We start from the raw sequence: 18,592 nt of genomic DNA on the forward strand, positions 1-18,592 counted from the left end.
ACAGCAGCAACAGGAAACTAATACACTTGGCAAGGGAGAATGCTACTTTAACAGTCTTAATAGTGTCCGAGTAGCATCTCAGATGGAGGAGGGCAAAGCAGGATATTTACTGAGACTTTGAAGTCTGGCTTAAAGGTGGGTATTTTAATGTGGGGGCCTGATTAGGGTTGGATAAGAATTGTGACATAATAGTTTAGGGTTGGTGGACATTGTCAGGCATGGATTTTGAGGAAAGAGTTTCAAAGAGTCTTGGATCAAAGTGTTGGTTGACACTTTCCATTGAGGAATTGATGGGTCTTTAGAGATGTTCCTGGAATAAAATTTAATTGCAGTTTTTATTTCCTGGGCAAGCGTTTTCTGGAATAGTAAAATTATGCTGATAAAGACAGGAGAATAATAAAGCCATGTTAGATAGTAAGCTGTGTGGGATAGGTGGTCCTGGTTCTCAGTTAGGTTCTCAGTTGTAAGTAGGATGTGATTCAGGGTCAAATTTTCAGGTGTCCTTGAAACTAGCAGAAAAGCTACAGACTCATCTGGTAATTCTTTCTTTCTTTTTCCTTGAAACACAAGTATTTCACTACAGTACAACTAGATTTTAATCTGTATCTATCCAAATGTTGAGGTCTTTACTCAGTTTAGGAATTTTTTTTTTTCTTGTTTCTGGTTATATTCATTTTCTATTGCTACTATAATAAATTACCACAATTTTAGTGTCTTAATAAAAAATTATTATCTTGTAGTTCAGTAGGTTAGAAGTGCAATATGAGCCTCACTAGGCAAAAACCAAGGTGATGGCAGGACTACATTCCTTCTGGAGACTCTAGGAGAGAATCATTTCCTTGCCTTTTCCAGCTTCTAGAGGCTGTCCAGGCTCTACTTTCTAGTTTGCGACCCTTTCCTCCATCTTCAAAGCCAGCAATGGCAGGTTCAGTCTTCTTATGCTGCCATCTTTCTGGTTCTCTGCAGCCAGGAAAGTTTCTCTGCTTTTAAGAACTCAGGATTAGGAGCCCTTTTGGCACAATGGTTAAGAGCTTTGCCACCAACTGAAAGGTTGCTGTTTTGAACTGACGATCTGCCTCTGTAAAGATAATAGCCTAGGAAACCCTACATGGCAATTCTGCTCTGTTACATGAGGTCGCTATGATTTGAAATCTACTCAATAGCACAACATGATTAGATTGGGCCGAACTGGATAATGCCAGATAATCTCCCCATCTCAAGGTCCTTAATCTTAAACATACCTGCAAAGTCCCTTTTGCTGCATAAGGTAACCTTCAAAACTTCTGAAGATCAGGGCGTGAACTTCTTGGAGGACCATTATTCTGTCTACCACTCCTGTAGCAAATCCTTTTCACGTGTAAACTCTTCTTTTACCCTTTGAGGGCACTACTCCCCTTTTACATGCTCAAATATTTCCCTAGGATTTGTGCTTGTTTGTTTTTCTTTCATTTGTCTAGCATGCTTGTAATTTGTCAACAAGCCATGTGGGTAATTTCTTCTTGGCCTTGTTAAAATGTACTCAATTATGCTGAAAACTTTAGATCTTAAGCTGGGAAGATAACTTTTGTGCACTGCTGTTCTTGTCCTATGGAGGGACAACCTTCCTCTCTTGGGTTTCTGAAGTCACTGTGTCTCCTTTGTCAGTGTACGCAGTTGAGGTGGAGAAAATCTCTTAACTTCTTCATGACTGCAGAAATTTGTGAATATATCTTCAGAGCCTTAGATTATTGACCAAGTGTCCAGTGGCTTTTCCTTTTTTGTATTTCTTTTTTTTAATGAGTATTTAAATGGAAAGATATGGTGGGAAAAGTCAATTGCTACTATCTCATTGTTCTCTTGGAGTCCCTGGGTGGTGCAAATGGCTAATGTACTGGGCTGCTAACTCAAAGATTGGAGGTTCGAGTTTTCCCAGAGGTGCCTCAGAAGAAAAGCCTGGCAATATACTTCAGAAAAATCCGCCATTGAAAATATTATGGAGCTCTACTCTGACTCACATGGGGTTGCCATGAGTTGGAGTTGACTCAATGGCAACTGGTGTGGGTACTAGTTATTAGCAGTCCATTGGATCAACTGCTTTCTATTTTCCTCCAACATGCTCACAAACCCTTCTTATATTGCTTGGTTCTAAAAAACTTTGCTGCTGCTGCCACTGTCTCTGGCACGTTCCCAAGTTCTCTAGGCATGTTCGATCTTCATAGTATCTGTATTTTTCATATGCCGTGGTGATGGGAAGAATGCTTTGTGAACCTGCCCTCTTGCTTTCAATGCATCTTGGAAACAGATCTTCTATTTCTGCATGCAGAAACATGCAGGAATAGTGCTTGTTGTTTGGCCTCATCGAACTTCTCCTAGGTAGCAATAACCCATTGCCACTGAGTTGATTCTGACTTGTAGCAACCCTATAGGATAGAGTAGAAGTGCCCCATGAGGTTTCCAAGGCTATGATCTTTACAGAAGCAGACTGCCACAACTTTCTCTCAAGAAGGGGCTGGTGGATTTGAACCACCGATCTTTCCGTTAGCAGCTCAGTGTTTAACCACTGCACCACCAGAGCTCCTTTAGTTAGCAATACCCCAAAACCCACAACAATGAGTGAACTCTGATTCATGACCACCCTGTAGGACAGAATAGAACTGCCCCATAGGGTTCCCAATGCTGTAAACCTTTACGGAAGCAGACTGCCTCATCTTTCTCCCACAGAGCAGCTGGTAGGTTCGAACTGCTGACCCTTGGGTTAGTAGCTGATCGCTTTAAACACTGTGCCTCCAGAGCTCTTTTAGTTAGCAGTAGCCACTGTTGAATCACTCATGTCCACAGTTGGTCAGATTAGGTTAACAAAAATATTTCTAAACTATAGGGGATTTATATAAATGTAAACTGTTGTTACTAAAGTCTATTTTTGTTTTTACCAAAGGTATTAATAATCTAAACTTCTGCTTTGTTTCTGCCCTAGACTCACCTTGACATCCTGGAAAAAAGTATCAACCCCAAGCAGGTCTACTTCCGGCAGGAGGCTCTCTGCCAGACCTTGGGAGGGAATCCATGTCCATTGGTGACCATCACAGCCATGCCTGAGTCAAACAGTACTGACCATCTAGCGCAGTTCCGTGAGTAAAATGAGGACCTTTTGCTTTGAAGCTTTGACTGAGTGTGTGCTTTATAGACTTGGAAGGACTCTGTCCTTTTTACGTCAGAAGTTTCATAAAAAGTTGGAACCCTGTCTATCCTTATAGACATACACTCCAACTCTTCTTGGTACAAAACGAATGGTGCTGTCTTGTTAAAGGGAGAACAAAATAAATTGCCCACTGCAGGGGGATTAAATGACTTGTTGAAATTGAGAGTAGTTTACTAGTGACAGTCACTTCCTTTCCTCAAACAGAACCAGGACTCTGAACCACATTTTCCAACCTCTCATCCAAGGGTTTTTCTTACTTTGCTCATTGCCATTAAACTACTATGACAGCCAGTCAAGTTTTGGAAGGGAAGAAAGTTGAGTTTCGGAGTCCTGGCTAAAGAATCCTCTTGCTGATCTGAAGATCATTTGAAGCTGAAGGGCTGAGGGTGTGGAGGAGACTCTTGCCAAGAACTGTAAAAATCAACAAAAAAACCCAACAAATCCCCTTAAATGTTAGAGGTCTGCGCACAGTGTGCTAGACATGCAACCAACTAGCTTTTGAAAGTGGCTCCCGATATAGTTTCAGAAGATGGAAGGAAAGGCTGGGGAATAAAACCGAGCTAATTTATCCCCAGAAGATACAGCCTTTCCTGATGAAGTGAGAGCTGCGTTCAGGTGACTCCTTGGTGATACAGAATGTAATTTCTCACACCTCATCAGCATCTGACAATGGATGCTTAACAACCTGGCTAATCAACAACTGATTATCCCATCTGAATTAACAAGGCCCTAAAATGCTTTAATGAATAATAAAGGGATTTTTCCAAAATTCTCCTGTGTTATATGCATTTAAGAGCAATTTTCGTAACAGTCACCGAGTCCTCTGTTCGACAGATGAGCAGTGCTTGGAAGTTAAGATGGTAATTCTTCCCGTGCAGCCCTTACTGAACAATTATTTATTTAGGAAAGTGGATCTATGTAAGTCTGTGCTTTTAGGTTCGGTTTCTAAAGAGGAGGTGAGCAGAACCCCAAGGCATAATTTATATTTGTGTTTATGCTGACACTTGTCCTTTCATTGATGATATAACTGCAGAAATCATTCCTTCTTTAAGGAGAGGACTAGAAACATGGCATAAGCCCCTAAATAATTTGGCACACTAGGAAATAGTTCAGTTAAAAACAAATGAGGAAAAATTTCTTAGTGTACCTTCCATATGACTCGAAGGAAGCTTGTTTCTGCTTAATCTGTAAGATTAGTTGCAATAAATATATACACTTATGAATCATTACTGTTTTCTCTCTTAAACATGCACTTATATGTCAGTTGTTGTTCATCTCTGGAGGTAACCTGGGTTGGAGTAGAGAGGACTCCTATGGTGGCCAGATGGATACTGTTCAATTTCCTCCTTGGCATAATGGACTTGAATGTAACATTCATAGTGCTGGATTCCAAGGAAAACCAGGTTCTGACCTCGTGAAGGGACTAATCAGGGCTGGCTTCATGGGCATGCCAACTGTATAGCTGCACAGGTTCTGCACTCAGAAAAGCTTCACACTTTGCTTAATGCTCTACTGTCTCCATCTTGAAATTTTTAACAACTTTTGGACAAGGATCCTTGTAATTTCATTTTGCCCTGGGCTCCTCCAACAATGTAGCTCATCCTGGGGCAAAATCAAAGATGATATAGCTAGTAAGTGGCAAAGTCTGGTGCCTTTCCCACAGTGTGCTACACATGCAAGCAACTAGCTTTTGAAAGTGGCTCCCAACATAGTTTCCCAAGTCACCCAAGAACAGTTCCAACCTATTTTGCCAACTTACTGAAAATCTCATTTGCATGGAGTTTATAGCTGATTGGCATCTTTCGTAATGAGGGTTGATTTCAGGATCACCATTTTACAGATGAGGTAAGTGGGGCTCAGACAGATTAAATACCATGGCTAGTGATTGTAGTTGGATTCTCTAGAGAAGCAAAACCAATAAAGTGTATAAACATACACAGAGATTTATATTAAGGAAGTGGCTCACAAGGTTGTAGAGGCTGGAACATGGATCAGGCTGGAGGCTTCTCCTGATTCACGTAGCCACAAACCCAAGATCAGCAAGTCAGACAGCAAGGCTCTGTCTCACATGCTTCGAAGACTGACAAATCCCAAGATTGTCAGACAAGACGGCAGGTAAGCTGCTAGCTCAAGTTCCAAGAACTGGAGGTCAGACAAACAGGAGCCGGCTGCAGGATCCAGTGTGAGCAAAAGCCTGAGAGCCTTGCCAAAAAGTCCACTTATATTTGATGCAGGCCATACCCCTGAGGAAAATCCTTTTCAACTGATAGGCTACTCACAGCAGATCTCATTATGGAGATGATTAAATTTGTATCAAATCTCATCATGGAAGTGATCACATTATCACACTACTGCCAAACTACATGATAGCTGCCAAACCACCGAGAATCATGGTCCAGCGAAGCTGACACACAGCCTTAATGATGGCAGTGATGGCACCAGGTTTCCAGGCTTGTTGTTTTGAGTATAGAATACATGCACAAATGTGTGAATGCACCCATCATAACAAATGTCCAGCATCACAGCTCCGGCTTCACACTATGAGCCAGAACTTTCCATCTTCCTGTTTTATGTCCTCAAATTATTAGAATCTAGTTTATTTGTTAAAGAAACTCCTGCCAAATTGACTACAAATTAATGTATTACACTCTCTTTCCTCACAGTGAATTTTCATTTTCTTTTTCTAATCCACTGAAAGCATTTTCAGGGTAGACATTTCAGGGACTGTGGTTGGAAGGGGAAAGAGAAGATCCTTCTGGCCCTAGTGCCTTTCCCCATACCCCTTAACCCAGTACAGAGCTGTGATTGCATGGTCTGGGCCCTCGCGCGGGGAGGAAGCCCTCAAACCTGCTACAGAAAAAAAAAAAAAAAACCCAGCAGGCTGCAATATATACATGAACACATACTATTGCTGTATTTCTAAAGGAAATAAAAACAAAACAAAAAGCACAATGTAAATACCATCTACTCTCCAAAATGCAATTAACCACATCGGAGAATCAGAAATAAAACCATTTAACTCTCTTTAAACCACAGAATGTGATTCATTGATTTAGGAACAGAAAACGGCAAATGAGCCAGCAACTCTGAATTCTCCTGCTTCCAGGCCTCCCTCCAGGTGAGCTTAAATTGTCTTTTACCTGCTCACTTCCTCCTGGGGACCAGGTCAGCTCCTGTGTGGGGTCCTATTTACCTACAATTTGGCTGGCTTCTGGTTCGGGGACTACCACTCACCCTCATAAGGAGGTACTTGTGCGCTTTAAGACCTTCCTTCCGCGGTGCAGAATTAACACTTCAGTCTTATTTTAGAAGCCCAAGAAATAAGAGATCAAGGTACCCAGGTAGACGTCTCCTGTGCCAAGGCTGGTTACCACATGGTCTAACCTAAAGTCTTGGCCCTGGAGATTACTGAAGACAATTTACTGATGATTTTTAGGCTTTCCTAGGACCTGAGCTCCAAAGAGTCTCTCGGAAATCATTAGTTGGTTTGATTTATTTTTTTCAAAGCATTTTCTTTCCTTTTTTAAAAAGTTACTTTCCTGGAAACAGTTAGCCTTACTTCCTCAGTGCATATATTTTTAGTTGTATAATGGCCAGACTTGCCTGGTGTAGACTTTATCCCGACTTGGAGAATCCCAGAGTCCCCCAAGTGAGAGGACAGACTTTATGCCTTTAGATCCCAGGCCTCAGACCAAACATGCTGGCAGATCTCAAAGAGCGATGCCACTCTGCCCTTTTCAGTGTGACAGTGAACAGGGAAGTTCTCTGAGAAATTGTCATCATAGCCTTTAGGGAAGAGATGGACTTGAGGAGAAGTTGATAATAAAAGGGAGCTGATACAGAAGAATAACTGGCTCATCCTAGCCGGGGGTGTGTTAACCAGTAAGCACAGGCAAGTTACGCATTGGGCTTACTTGTGTTTATTTACTAATCATACTGTACAATTTCACACGTATTTCACCTCATCAAAGGTGAAATTGTTCACTACAGGTTAATAAGTAAGCACAAGAAAACTCATGCGTACCTTGCTTATTGGGTAATCTGGCCCAGTCAGAGACGCTGGTGATGCACAAAGCCTTGGGAAACTAGGAAGTCCCGCCCCTTTCTAACTAGAAGGGTTTGGGTTGTAAAAGGAGCCCAGGATTGCTGGAGACTTGCATAGCAGAGAGTGAGTGAGGAGGAGAGTGGGACAAAGGCTCCAAGAGGTTGGAATGGAAGGCTTCAGATGAGCCAGTTCGGGGATAAGGATTGATAGGAGAGATCAGCCCAGGAAATTTGTTTCTAGCACTTTCAAAGACTTGTCTCCATCACTATTTTTGATTAATGGTATACTGGTATGATCACACTTAGCTCAGTTAAATCCTTTAATACATTATTTGTTAATACATACGTTGATTAGAAGGTTCTTTGAATATGTGCCTTCCAAGCAGAGAGTTGAGAAGTTATATTTTCTTTTAGCTTGTGTGCTTTTCAAGAATGGGATGTGCCTGCCTGCGTGTGTGTGTGTGTGTGTGGTGGGGGAGGGTGAAATCTGCTGTGTGTGTGTGTGTATGGTGGGGGAGGGTGAAATCTGCTTTCTCGGATTGGAAATGAGAGAAGATGCTGCCTTTAAACAGAACTAAGGAGCAATTTGAGTCCCTGGGTGCTGCGAATGGCTAACATGCATGGCTGTTAACCAAAAGGTTGGAGGTTTGAGTCCACCCACAGTCACCTTGAAAGAAAGCCTGGAGATCTACTTCCAAAAAATCAGCCATTGAAAACTTTATGAAGCTCAGCATTATTCTCACACATGGGGTTGCCATGAGTTAGAGTTGATTCAGTGGCAACTGGCAGTTAAGGACCGATTAAGAGTATAAAGAAAACCTTGGGGGTCATTATTTTCCCAAACCCCAGTGTAAGTTTATGAGAAACTCAGAGAAGAGTGCGGTTCTACCTTTCTCTAGGGCCAGCCATTCCCTAAACCATGCCTGCTTTCTATTCCTTCCAGGAAAGAATGTGCCACCTTTGTGTGGAAATTACTCTTACTTATGACCCTTTGGGCCTTCATATCCTTGTGTGATGGGAAGCTTATTTCAAAGGTGGTTTCCAAATTATGAGGTTTTAGTAATTGTTTTTTGCCAGATCAGCTGTTCAGAAGGGCAGAGGAAGCTCAGTGAAAATTGGAAACTGGGGTCTTTATCACTGACTAGCTTTTAAACTACTCAAATCTAGAAACTTTTCTGCCTTGATAGTTTTTGTTTACCCTTACCTGGTTTGTTGTCTGGGCCATGACTCTCAGGGAGCTGGAATATGGAAAGGTTGTTAGGAAGTTCTTATCTTCTTGGCATGTGTGGTGGATAGTTATCAAAATGGCCACCATCAATTCTTTTCCTCTCCGTATATGCATGCTGCTTTTTATAATAGCATGTGGTAGAAGTGATTCTGTGGAAATTCCTGAGATTAGTCTTGAGTAAGACTGGCGTTTACTTCCTCTCTCTTGGAAACTAGTTGTCATGTAAGAAGTTCAGCTATTCTGAGACCACCATGCTATGAAGAAGCCCAAGCTAGTCATGTGAGAGGCCAAGGAGAAAGAGTGATATCCCAACTAGCCTTAGGTGTTCTAATAATCTCAGCTAAGATGTCAGATATGTATGGGCACAACAAGAATTTTGAATGTTCTAGCCCCAGTAGACAGCATATAGAGCAGAAGAGCCACTCAGCCGACATAGCCCAGAAACATGAGAAATAATAGATTACTGCTATCTTAAGCCACTGAGTTTTGGAATGGAGCCCTGGTGGCGCAATGGTTAAGTGCTCAGCTGCTAACCAAAAGATTAGTAGTTCAAACCCACCAGCCACTCCGCAGGAGAAAAGACCTGGCAATCTGCTCCCATGAGGATTTCAGCCTAGGAAACCCTATGGGACAGTTCTACTGTGTCCTGTAGTGTCGCTAGGAGTAGGAATCGACTTGATGGCACACGACAACACAAGTTTTGGGATGGTTTCTTAAGCAATAACAGCTAAGAAGCTTGAGACATTTTCAGTGTAGGTAAACTGGCAGAAAGAAAAAGCTTGAGACCTTCTCAGTATAGGTAAACTGGCAGAAATAAAAATTTTTTTTTTTTTTTTGTCAGTTACAAGACTCTCACTGAAGAAATAGGAAATAGGAAAAAAGTCCAGTTAGTCCTGGGGTCTTTATCATGTTGCTTGCAAGAGGAGGAGGCACAAATCTAGCTAGCTCTGTCCATGTGTGAACTCAATTATTATTAGTTTCAGCTGGTCTTTAGAAAAGTCAGCAGGTAAGGGGAGAGCAATCTGTCTAAGAATCAAGGGGAATAGATCTCAAGATATTGGATGGACTCCATTTTCTAGGCTCCTAGTCTCATCCCTATTTTGAAAAATAGAACTATGTATTATGAAAAACCCATGCCAGAGTTTTGGCATCTTGATAATATTCCAGACAGTATCCAGGAATATTCACATTCTACTTTTCCAATCACAAGATGTGGAAATCAAAGTCCCACTTTTTTATTAGTTATCTGGTAAAGCTGGTTGGAGTACGTTGCTTAGGCCTGAAGATTTAACAGAAACTTCTTGGATACATCCTGAAGTTAGATACCTAAATGGAGAAGAAAATTTGAAGGAAACTGCTGCCACATCTAATATGGCAAACCTGTTGTTATGTGCTGTTCAGTCATTTCTGACTCACAGTGACCCTATGTACACAGAATAAAACACTGCCCTCTCCTCCCCCATCCTGACAATCTTTGCTATGCTCAAGCCCGTTGTTGCAGCCACTGTGTCAATCCATCTCATTGAGGGTTTTCTTCTTTTTAGATGACGCTCCACTTTACCAAACATGATGTCCTTCTCTGGGGACTGATCTCTCCTGATAACATGTCCAAAGTATGTGAGACAAAGTCTTATCATCTTTGCTTCTAAAGAGTACTCTGGCTGTACTTCTTCTAAGACGTATTTCTTCATCCTTTTGGCAGTCCATGATGTATTTAATATTCTTAGCCTACACCATTATTCAAAGGTGTCAATTCTTCTTCGGCCTTCCTTATTCATTGTCCAGCTTTTGCATGCATATGAGGCAGTTGAAAATACCATGGCTTGGGTCAGGTGCCCCTTAGTCCTCAAAGTGACATCTTTGCTTTTCAACACATTAAAGAGGTCTTTTGCAGCAGATTTCCCAATGCAATATGTCATTTGATTTTGTGATTGCTGCTTCCATGGGTGTTGATTGTGAATCCAAGTAGAATGAAATACTTGACAAATTCATTCTTTTCTCTGTTTATTATGATGTGGCTTATTGGTCCAGTTGTGAGAATTTTTGTTTTCTTTTTTTTTTTAATAATTTTTATTGTGCTTTAAGTGAAAGTTTACAAATCAAGTCAGTCTGTCACATATAAGCTTATATACCTAACTACATACTCCCATTTACTCTCCCCCTAATGAGTCAGCCCGCTCCCTCCTTCCAGTCTCTCCTTTCGTGACCGTTTTGCCAGTTTCTAACCCTCTCTACCCTCCTATCTCCCCTCCAGACAGGACATGCCAACAGAGTCTCAAGTGTCCACCTGATACAAGTAGCTCACTCTTCATCAGCATCTCTCTCCAACCCATTGTCCAGTCCCTTCCATGTCTGATGAGTTGTCTTCAGGAACAGTTCCTGTCCTGGGCCAACAGAAGGTTTGGGGACCATGACTGCCGGGATTCTTCTAGTCTCAGTCAGACCATAAAGTCTGGTCTTTTAACGAGAATTTGGGATCTGCATCCCACTGTTCTGCTCCCTCAGGGGTTCTCTGTTGTACCCCCTGTCAGGGCAGTCATCGGTTGTGGCCGGGCACCATCTAGTTCTTCTGGTCTCAGGATGATGTAAGTCTCTAGTTCATGTGGCCCTTTCTGTCTCTTGGGCTCATAGTTATTGTGTGACCTTGCTGTTCTTCATTCACCTTTGATCCAGGTAGGTTGAGACCAATTGATGCATCTTAGATGGCCGCTTGTTAGCATTTAAGACCCCAGACGCCACACTTCAAAGTGGGATGCAGAATGTTTTCATAATAGAATTTATTTTGCCAATTGACTTAGAAGTCCCCTTAAGCCATAGTCCCCAAACCCCCGCCATTGCTCCACTGACCTTCGAAGCATTCCTTTACCCCGGAAACATCTTTGCTTTTGGTCCAGTCCAGTTGAGCTGACCTTCCTTGTATTGAGTATTGTCCTTCCCTTCACCTAAAGTAGTTTTTATCTACTAACTGATCAGTAAATAACCCTCTCCCACCCTCCCTCCCTCCCTCCCTCCCTCCCCCGTCTCTTAACCACAAAAGAATACATTCTTCTCAGTTTATAGTATTTCTCAAGATCTTATAATAGTGGTCTTATATAATATTTGTCCTTTTGCAACTGACTAATTTCACTCAGCATAATACCTTCCAGGTTCCTCCATGTTATGAAATGTTTCACAGATTCCTCACTGTTCTTTATCGATGTATAGTATTCCATTGTGTGAATATACCATAATTTATTTAACCATTCATCTGTTGATGGACACCTTGGTTGCTTCCAGCTTTTTGCTATTGTAAACAGTGCTGCAGTAAACATGGGTGTGCATATATCTGTTCATGTAAAGGCTCTTATTTCTCTAGGGTATATTCTGAGGAGTGGGATTTCTGGGTTGTATGGTAGTTCTATTTCTAACTTTTTAAGAAAATGCCAGATAGACTTCCAAAGTGGTTGTACCGTTTGACATTCCCACCAGCAGTGTATAAGAGTTCCAATCTCTCCGCAGCCTCTCCAGCATTTATTAGTTTGTGTTTTTTGGATTAATGCCAGCCTTGTTGGGGTGAGATGGAATCTCATCGTAGTTTTAATTTGCATTTCTCTAATGGCTAATGATCAAGAGCATTTTCTCATGTATCTGTTAGCTGCCTGAATATCTTCTTTAGTGAAGTGCGTGTTCATATCCTTTGCCCACTTTTTCATTGGGTTGTTTGTCTTTTTGTGGTTGAGTTTTAACAGAATCATATAGATTTTAGAGATCAGGCGCTAGTCAGAGATGTCATAGCTGAAAAATTTTTCCCAATCTGTAGGTGGTCTTTTTACTCTTTTGGTGAAGTCTTTAGATGAGCATAGGTGTTTGATTTTTAGGAGCTCCCAGTTATCTGGTTTCTCTTCGTCATTTTTAGTAATGTTTTGTATTCTCTTTATGCCGTATATTAAGGCTCCTAATGTTGTCCCTATTTTTTTCTTCCATGATCTTTATCCTTTTAGTCTTTATGTTTAGGTCTTTGATCCACTTGGAGTTAGTTTTTGTGCATGGTGTGAGGTATGGGTCCTGTTTCATTTTTTTGCAAATGGATATCCAGTTATGCCAGCACCATTTGTTAAAAAGACTATCTTTTCCCCAATTAACTGACACTGGGCCTTTGTCAAATATCAGCTGCTCATATGTGGATGGATTTATATCTGGGTTCTCAATTCTGTTCCATTGGTCTATGTGCCTGTTGTTGTACCAGTACCAGGCTGTTTTGACTATTGTGGCTGTATAATATGTTCTAAAATCAGGTAGAGTGAGGCCTCCCACTTTCTTCTTCTTTTTCAGTAATGTTTTACTTATCTGGGGCTTCTTTCCCTTCCATATGAAGTTGGTGATTTGTTTCTCCATCACATTAAAAAATGTCATTGGAATTTGGATTGGAAGTGCATTGTATGTATAGATGGCTTTTGGTAGAATAGACATTTTTACTATGTTAAGTCTTCCTATCCATGAGCAAGGTATGTTTTTCCACTTATGTAGGTCCCTTTTAGTTTCTTGCACTAGTACTTTGTAGTTTTCTTTGTATAGGTCTTTTACATCTTTGGTAAGATTTATTCCCAAGTATTTTATCTTCTTGGGGGCTACTGTGAATGGTATTGATTTGGTGATTTCCTCTTCGATGTTCTTTTTGTTGTTGTAGAGGAATCCAAGTGATTTTTGTATGTTTATCTTATAACCTGAGACTCTGCCAAACTCTTCTATTAGTTTCAGTAGTTTTCTGGAGGATTCCTTAGGGTTTTCTGTGTATAAGATCATGTCATCTGCAAATAGAGATAATTTTATTTCTTCCTTGCCAATCCGAATGCCCTTTATTTCTTCGTCTAGCCTAATTGCTCTAGCTAGGACCTCTAGCACAATGTTGAATAAGAACAGTGATAAAGGGCATCCTTGTCTGGTTTCCGTTCTCAAGGGAAATGCTTTCAGGCTCTCTCCATTTGGAATGATGTTGGCTATTGGCTTTGTATAGATGCCCTTTATTATGTTGAGGAATTTTCCTTCAATTCCTGTTTTGCTGAGAGTTTTTATCCTGAATGGGTGTGGGACTTTGTCAAATGCCTTTTCTGCATCAACTGATAAGATCATGTGGTTTTTGTCTTTTGCTTTATTTATATGGTAGATTACATTAATGGTTTTTCTAATATTAAACCAGCCTTGCATACCTGGTATAAATCCCACTTGGTCATGGTGGATTATTTTTTTGATATGTTGTTGTATTCTATTGGCTAGAATTTTGTTGAGGATTTTTGCATTTTGTTCATGAGGGATATAGGTCTGTAATTTTCTTTTTTTTGTGATGTGTTTACCTCGTTTTGGTAGCAGGGATATGGTGGCTTCATAGAATGAGTTAGGTAGTATTCCATCATTTTCTATGCTTTGAAATACCTTTAGTAGTAGTGGTGTTAACTCTTCTCTGAAAGTTTGGTGGAACTCTGCAGTGAAGCTGTCCGGGCCAGGGCTTTTTTTTTGTTGGGAGTTTTTTGATTACCTTTCCAATCTCTTTTTTTGTTATGGGTCTATTTAGTTGTTCTAATTGTATTAGTTTAGGTAGGTGGTGTTTTTCTAGGAAATCATCCATTTCTTCTAGGTTTGCAAATTTGTTAGAGTACAATTTTTCGTAATAATCTGATATGATTGTTTTAATTTCGGTTGGGTCTGTTGTGATATGGCCCATCTCGTTTCTTACTCGTGCTGTTTGTTTCCTTTCCTGTGTTTCTTTAGTCAGTCTGGCCAATGGTTTATCAATTTTGTTAATTTTTTCAAAGAACCAGCTTTTGGTTTTGTTAATTCTTTCAATTGTTTTTCTGTTCTCTAATTCATTTAGTTCAGTTCTAATTTTTATTATTTGTTTTCTTCTGGTGCTTGATGAATTCTTTTGTTGCTCGCTTTCTATTTGTTGAAGTTGTAGGGACAGTTCTCTGATTTTGGCTCTTTCTTCTTTATGTATGTGTGCATTTAATGATATAAATTGACCTCTGAGCACTGCTTTTGCTGTGTCCCAGAGGTTTTGATAGGAAGTGTTTTCATTCTGGTTGCATTCTATGAATTTCTTTATTCCTTCCTTAATGTCTTCTATAACCCAGTCTTTTTTCAGCAGGGTATTGTTCAGTTTCCAAGTATTTGATTTCCTTTCCCTGATTTTTCTTTTATTGATTTCCACTTTTATGGCCTTATGGTCTGAGAAGATGCTTTGTAATACTTCAATGTTTTGGATTCTGCAAAGGTTTGTTTTATGACCTAATACGTGATCTATTCTAGAGAATGTTCCGTGTGCACTCAAAAAAAAAGTATCCTTTGTAGCTGTTGGGTGGAGTGTTCTGTATAAGTCTATGAGGTCAAGTTGGTTGATTGTAGCAATTAGGTCTTCCGTGTCTCTATTGAGCTTCTTACTGGAAGTCCTATCCTTCTCTGAAAGTGGTGTGTTGAAGTCTCCTACTATAATTGTGGAGGTGTCTATCTCACTTTTCAGTTCTGTTAAAGTTTGTTTTATGTATCTTGCAGCCCTGTCATTGGGTGCATAAATATTTAATATGGTTATATCTTCCTCGTAAATTGTCCCTTTAATCATTATGTAGTGTCCTTCTTTATCCTTTGTGGTGGATTTAACTTTAAAGTCTATTTTGTCAGAAAGTAATATTGCTACTCCTGCTCTTTTTTGATTGTTGTTTGCTTGATACATATTTTTTCATCCTTTGAGTTTTAGTTTGTGTCTCTAAGTCTAAGGTGTGTCTCTTGTAGGCAGCATATAGACGGATCATGTTTCTTTATCCAGTCTGAGCCTCTCTGTCTCTTTATTGGTGCATTTAGTCCATTTACATTCAGCATAATTATAGATAAGTGTGTGTTTAGTGCTGTCATTTTGATGCCTTTATGTGTGTGTTGTTGACAATTTCATTTTTCCACTTACTTTTTTGTGCTGAGACTTTTTCTTTGTAAATTGCTCCTCATTTTCATAGTAGTCAAATTTATGTTTGCTGAGTCGTTATGTTTTTCTTGGTTTTTATTTTGAGTTATGGAATTGTTAGACCTCTTTGTGGGTTACCTTAATATTTACCCCTATTTTTCTAAGTAAAAACCTACCTTGTATCATCCTATATTGCCTCGCTTTCCTCTCCATATGGCAGTTCTATGCCTCCTGTATTCAGTCCCTCTTTTTGATTATTGTGATCTTTTACATAGTGACTTCAATGATTCCAGTTTTGAGCATTTTTTTCTTTTTAAAATTAATCTGAATTTGTTTTTGTGATTTCCCTATTTGAGTTGCTATCAGGATGTTCTGTTCTGTGACCTTGTGTTGTGTTGGTATCTGATATTATTGATTTTCTGACCAAACAATTTCCTTTAGTATTTCTTGTAGCTTTGGTTTGGTTTTTGCAAATTCTCTAAGCTTTTGTATTTATCTGTAAATGTTTTAATTTCACCTTCATATTTGAGAGAGAGTTTTGGTGGATATATGATCCTTGGCTGGCAGTTTTTTTCCTTCAGTCCTCTGTATATGTCATCCCATTGCCTTCTTGACTGCATGGTTTCTGCTGAGTAGTCTGAACTTATTCTTATTGATTCTCCTTTGTAGGAGACCTTTCTTTTATGCCTGGCTGCTTTTAAAATTTTCTCTTTATGTTTGGTTTTGGCAAGTTTGATGGTAATATGCCTTGGTGATTTTCTTTCTGGATCAGTCGTATATGGGGTTCAGTGAGCATCTTGGATAGATATCGTTTCGTCTTTCATGATGTCAGGGAAATTTTCTTTCAACAGATCTTCTACCATTCTGTCTGTATTTTCTGTTATCCCTCCCTGTTCTGGAACCCAGTCACATGCAAGTTACTCTTCTTGATAAAGTCCCACATGATTCTTAGGGTTTCTTCATTTTTCTTAATTCTTTTATCTGATTTTTTTCAACTATATTGGTGTCAATTGCCTTATCCTCCTGCTCCCCCACTCTGCATACCAATTGTTCAATTCTGCTCCTCTGACTTCCTATTGAGTTGTCTAATTCTGTAATTTTACTGTTAATCTTTTGGATTTCTGAATGCTGTCTCTCTATGGATTCTTGCAGCTTATGAATTTTTCCGCTATGTTCTTGAATAATCGTTTTGATTTCTTCAACTGCTTTATCGGTGTGTTCCTTGGCTTTTTCTGTAGATTGCCTTATTTCATTTATGAGGTCATCCCTAATGTCTTGAAGCATTCTGTGAATTAGTTTTTTATATTCTGCATCTGGCAATTCCAGGATTGTATCTTCATTTGGGAAAGATTTAGATTCTTTAATTTGGGGAGTTGTAGAAGCAATCATGGTCTGCTTCTTTATGTGGTTTGATACTGACTGCTGTCTCTGAGCCATCTATAAGATATTGTAATGATTTATTTTATATTTACTCACTGAGTCTTATCTCATTTTGTTTTCTTTCAATATACATAGATGGGCTACTAGATTGCGCTGTCTTGATTGTTGTAGCCTTTGAATCACTTATGTCCTATTGCCAGGTTGTTTGGGCTGTTACCAGATATGTAAGCCTAAGAGTCCATTCACTAGTCTTGAGTAGAATCTGATTTTGGGTTACCAAGTGTGTGGTGTAGACTGTCACCTATTCACTTAGAGGAGTAGTGGTGATAGTTGTGTGCACCAGATTCTAGTAGCAGTAGGGGTTCACACTCTGGGGGGGCAGGATACTGACAGGCTTCCCCCAAGTGCCAGTGAGGTAGGTGTGTCTCTATTCCTAAAGCACTTTGGTGGGTTGGCTCTGCAGCTGTACCTTAGGCACCCAATGCATGTACCTCTACAGATTGGTAGGTGTCACTATCCTCAGGCCCCTATGGCAGGAGGCTAGGTGGTTTGGGTGGAGCTTCAGCCCTCAGTTCCTTGTTGTGGGTCAGTGAGGGCTCTGTTTAATAGGTAGAGATATCAGACCTGGGAAACTTGTCTTTCCAGTAATCTGCTAAAACAATTACAGTCAGATCACTATCAGAATTGCCTTTGCATTATAATAGCCACCTTGTTCCCTGTAGGGATGAAAGCCCAAGATGTGGATCTCATACTCTTGGCTGGAGCTGGTTCTGTATTTTTAGTTCAATTTTGGGAAGTTAGAGAAGGATTTTTGGTCCCTGGGTTTTTCGTAGCTGCTTCTCTCAGGCCAGGAGAATGGGTTAGGAAAAGACAAAAAAAACACAACCATACAAAAACAAACAAACAAAAAAAACACAGAGCACTTCACTCTCCGGCCCAGGAAATTCCAATGTTAATGAATCCACCTGGGAAGGGGAGGGGGGGGATCAGATAGATAAGAGAGAGTAGCACCCTGGAATACAGACAAGGTTACTTATCTTGCTTGGTGATGACTGTTTTATCTGAGATTCCTGAGGCGTGTGTAGCCTGTGTCCAGATTGTCCCTGAGGGTCAGGCCCCCAGCATCTTGTGCTTATGCGGTAGAAAAAAAGCCGTGGACAATTCCTCCAATCCCAGTCCAAAGCCCAGGGCCAAGGTTCCCGGGCTGGGACGCCACACTCCAGGCTCCAAAACCAGTCACTGCCTCCGAGTGACTTTTCCTCCTGTCAGCCCCGTCGCTGTGCTGCCTGCTTGCACTGGCTGGGCTTCCCCCAAGGTCACTTCTGGGGGCTAGGGCTGCATCCCATGTTTGCGCCATCTCAGGAAGCCGTGCTCAGCATCCCTGCACCCACCAAAGTCCGGCGCCAAGGTTTTCTGACTGGGACACTGGCTCCAGGCTCTGAAAACAGTTGCTGCTTCCCTGTGGTTGCTTGTTCTCTCTTTAGCCGTGTCAGTGTGGAGCCTGCTTGTGCTGGCTGAGTCTCTGTCACTCAGGTCAACTCTTTAGATCTGTGTTTGATGGTCAGGGTTCGTAGATTCTCATGTATGTGACTGATTCACTTGTTTTTCCCAGTCTTTGCTGCAAGAGGGATCCGAGGTAGCTTCTACCTAGTCAGCCATCTTGGCCCTGCCTCCTCTTTTGTTTTCTTTATGTTGAGGTGTATCCATACTGAAGGCTGTGGTCTTTGATCTTCATCAGTAAGTACTTCAAGTCCTCTTCACTTTCAGCAATCAAGGTTGTGTCATCTGCATAACCCAGGTTGTTAATGCGTCTTCCTCCAATCCTGATGCTTTT

The 18,592-nt window shown here is 40.7% G+C and overlaps 1 protein-coding gene across 2 annotated transcripts in view; it reads left to right on the forward strand.

Annotated features, from left to right (window-relative positions):
* AGBL1 (AGBL carboxypeptidase 1) overlaps positions 1–18,592 on the forward strand; it is a 968,506-nt gene that overhangs the window by 156,483 nt on the left and 793,431 nt on the right. For both annotated transcript variants that reach the window (XM_023552843.2, XM_064267104.1), the window contains exon 15: positions 2,954–3,107. In XM_023552843.2, the coding sequence (XP_023408611.2) occupies positions 2,954–3,107 (154 nt within the window). The remainder of the gene's footprint in view (positions 1–2,953; positions 3,108–18,592) is intronic.

Source organism: Loxodonta africana, chromosome 13, assembly GCF_030014295.1.
Source record: "Loxodonta africana isolate mLoxAfr1 chromosome 13, mLoxAfr1.hap2, whole genome shotgun sequence".
In the NCBI taxonomy this organism is placed as follows: Eukaryota; Metazoa; Chordata; class Mammalia; order Proboscidea; family Elephantidae; genus Loxodonta; species Loxodonta africana.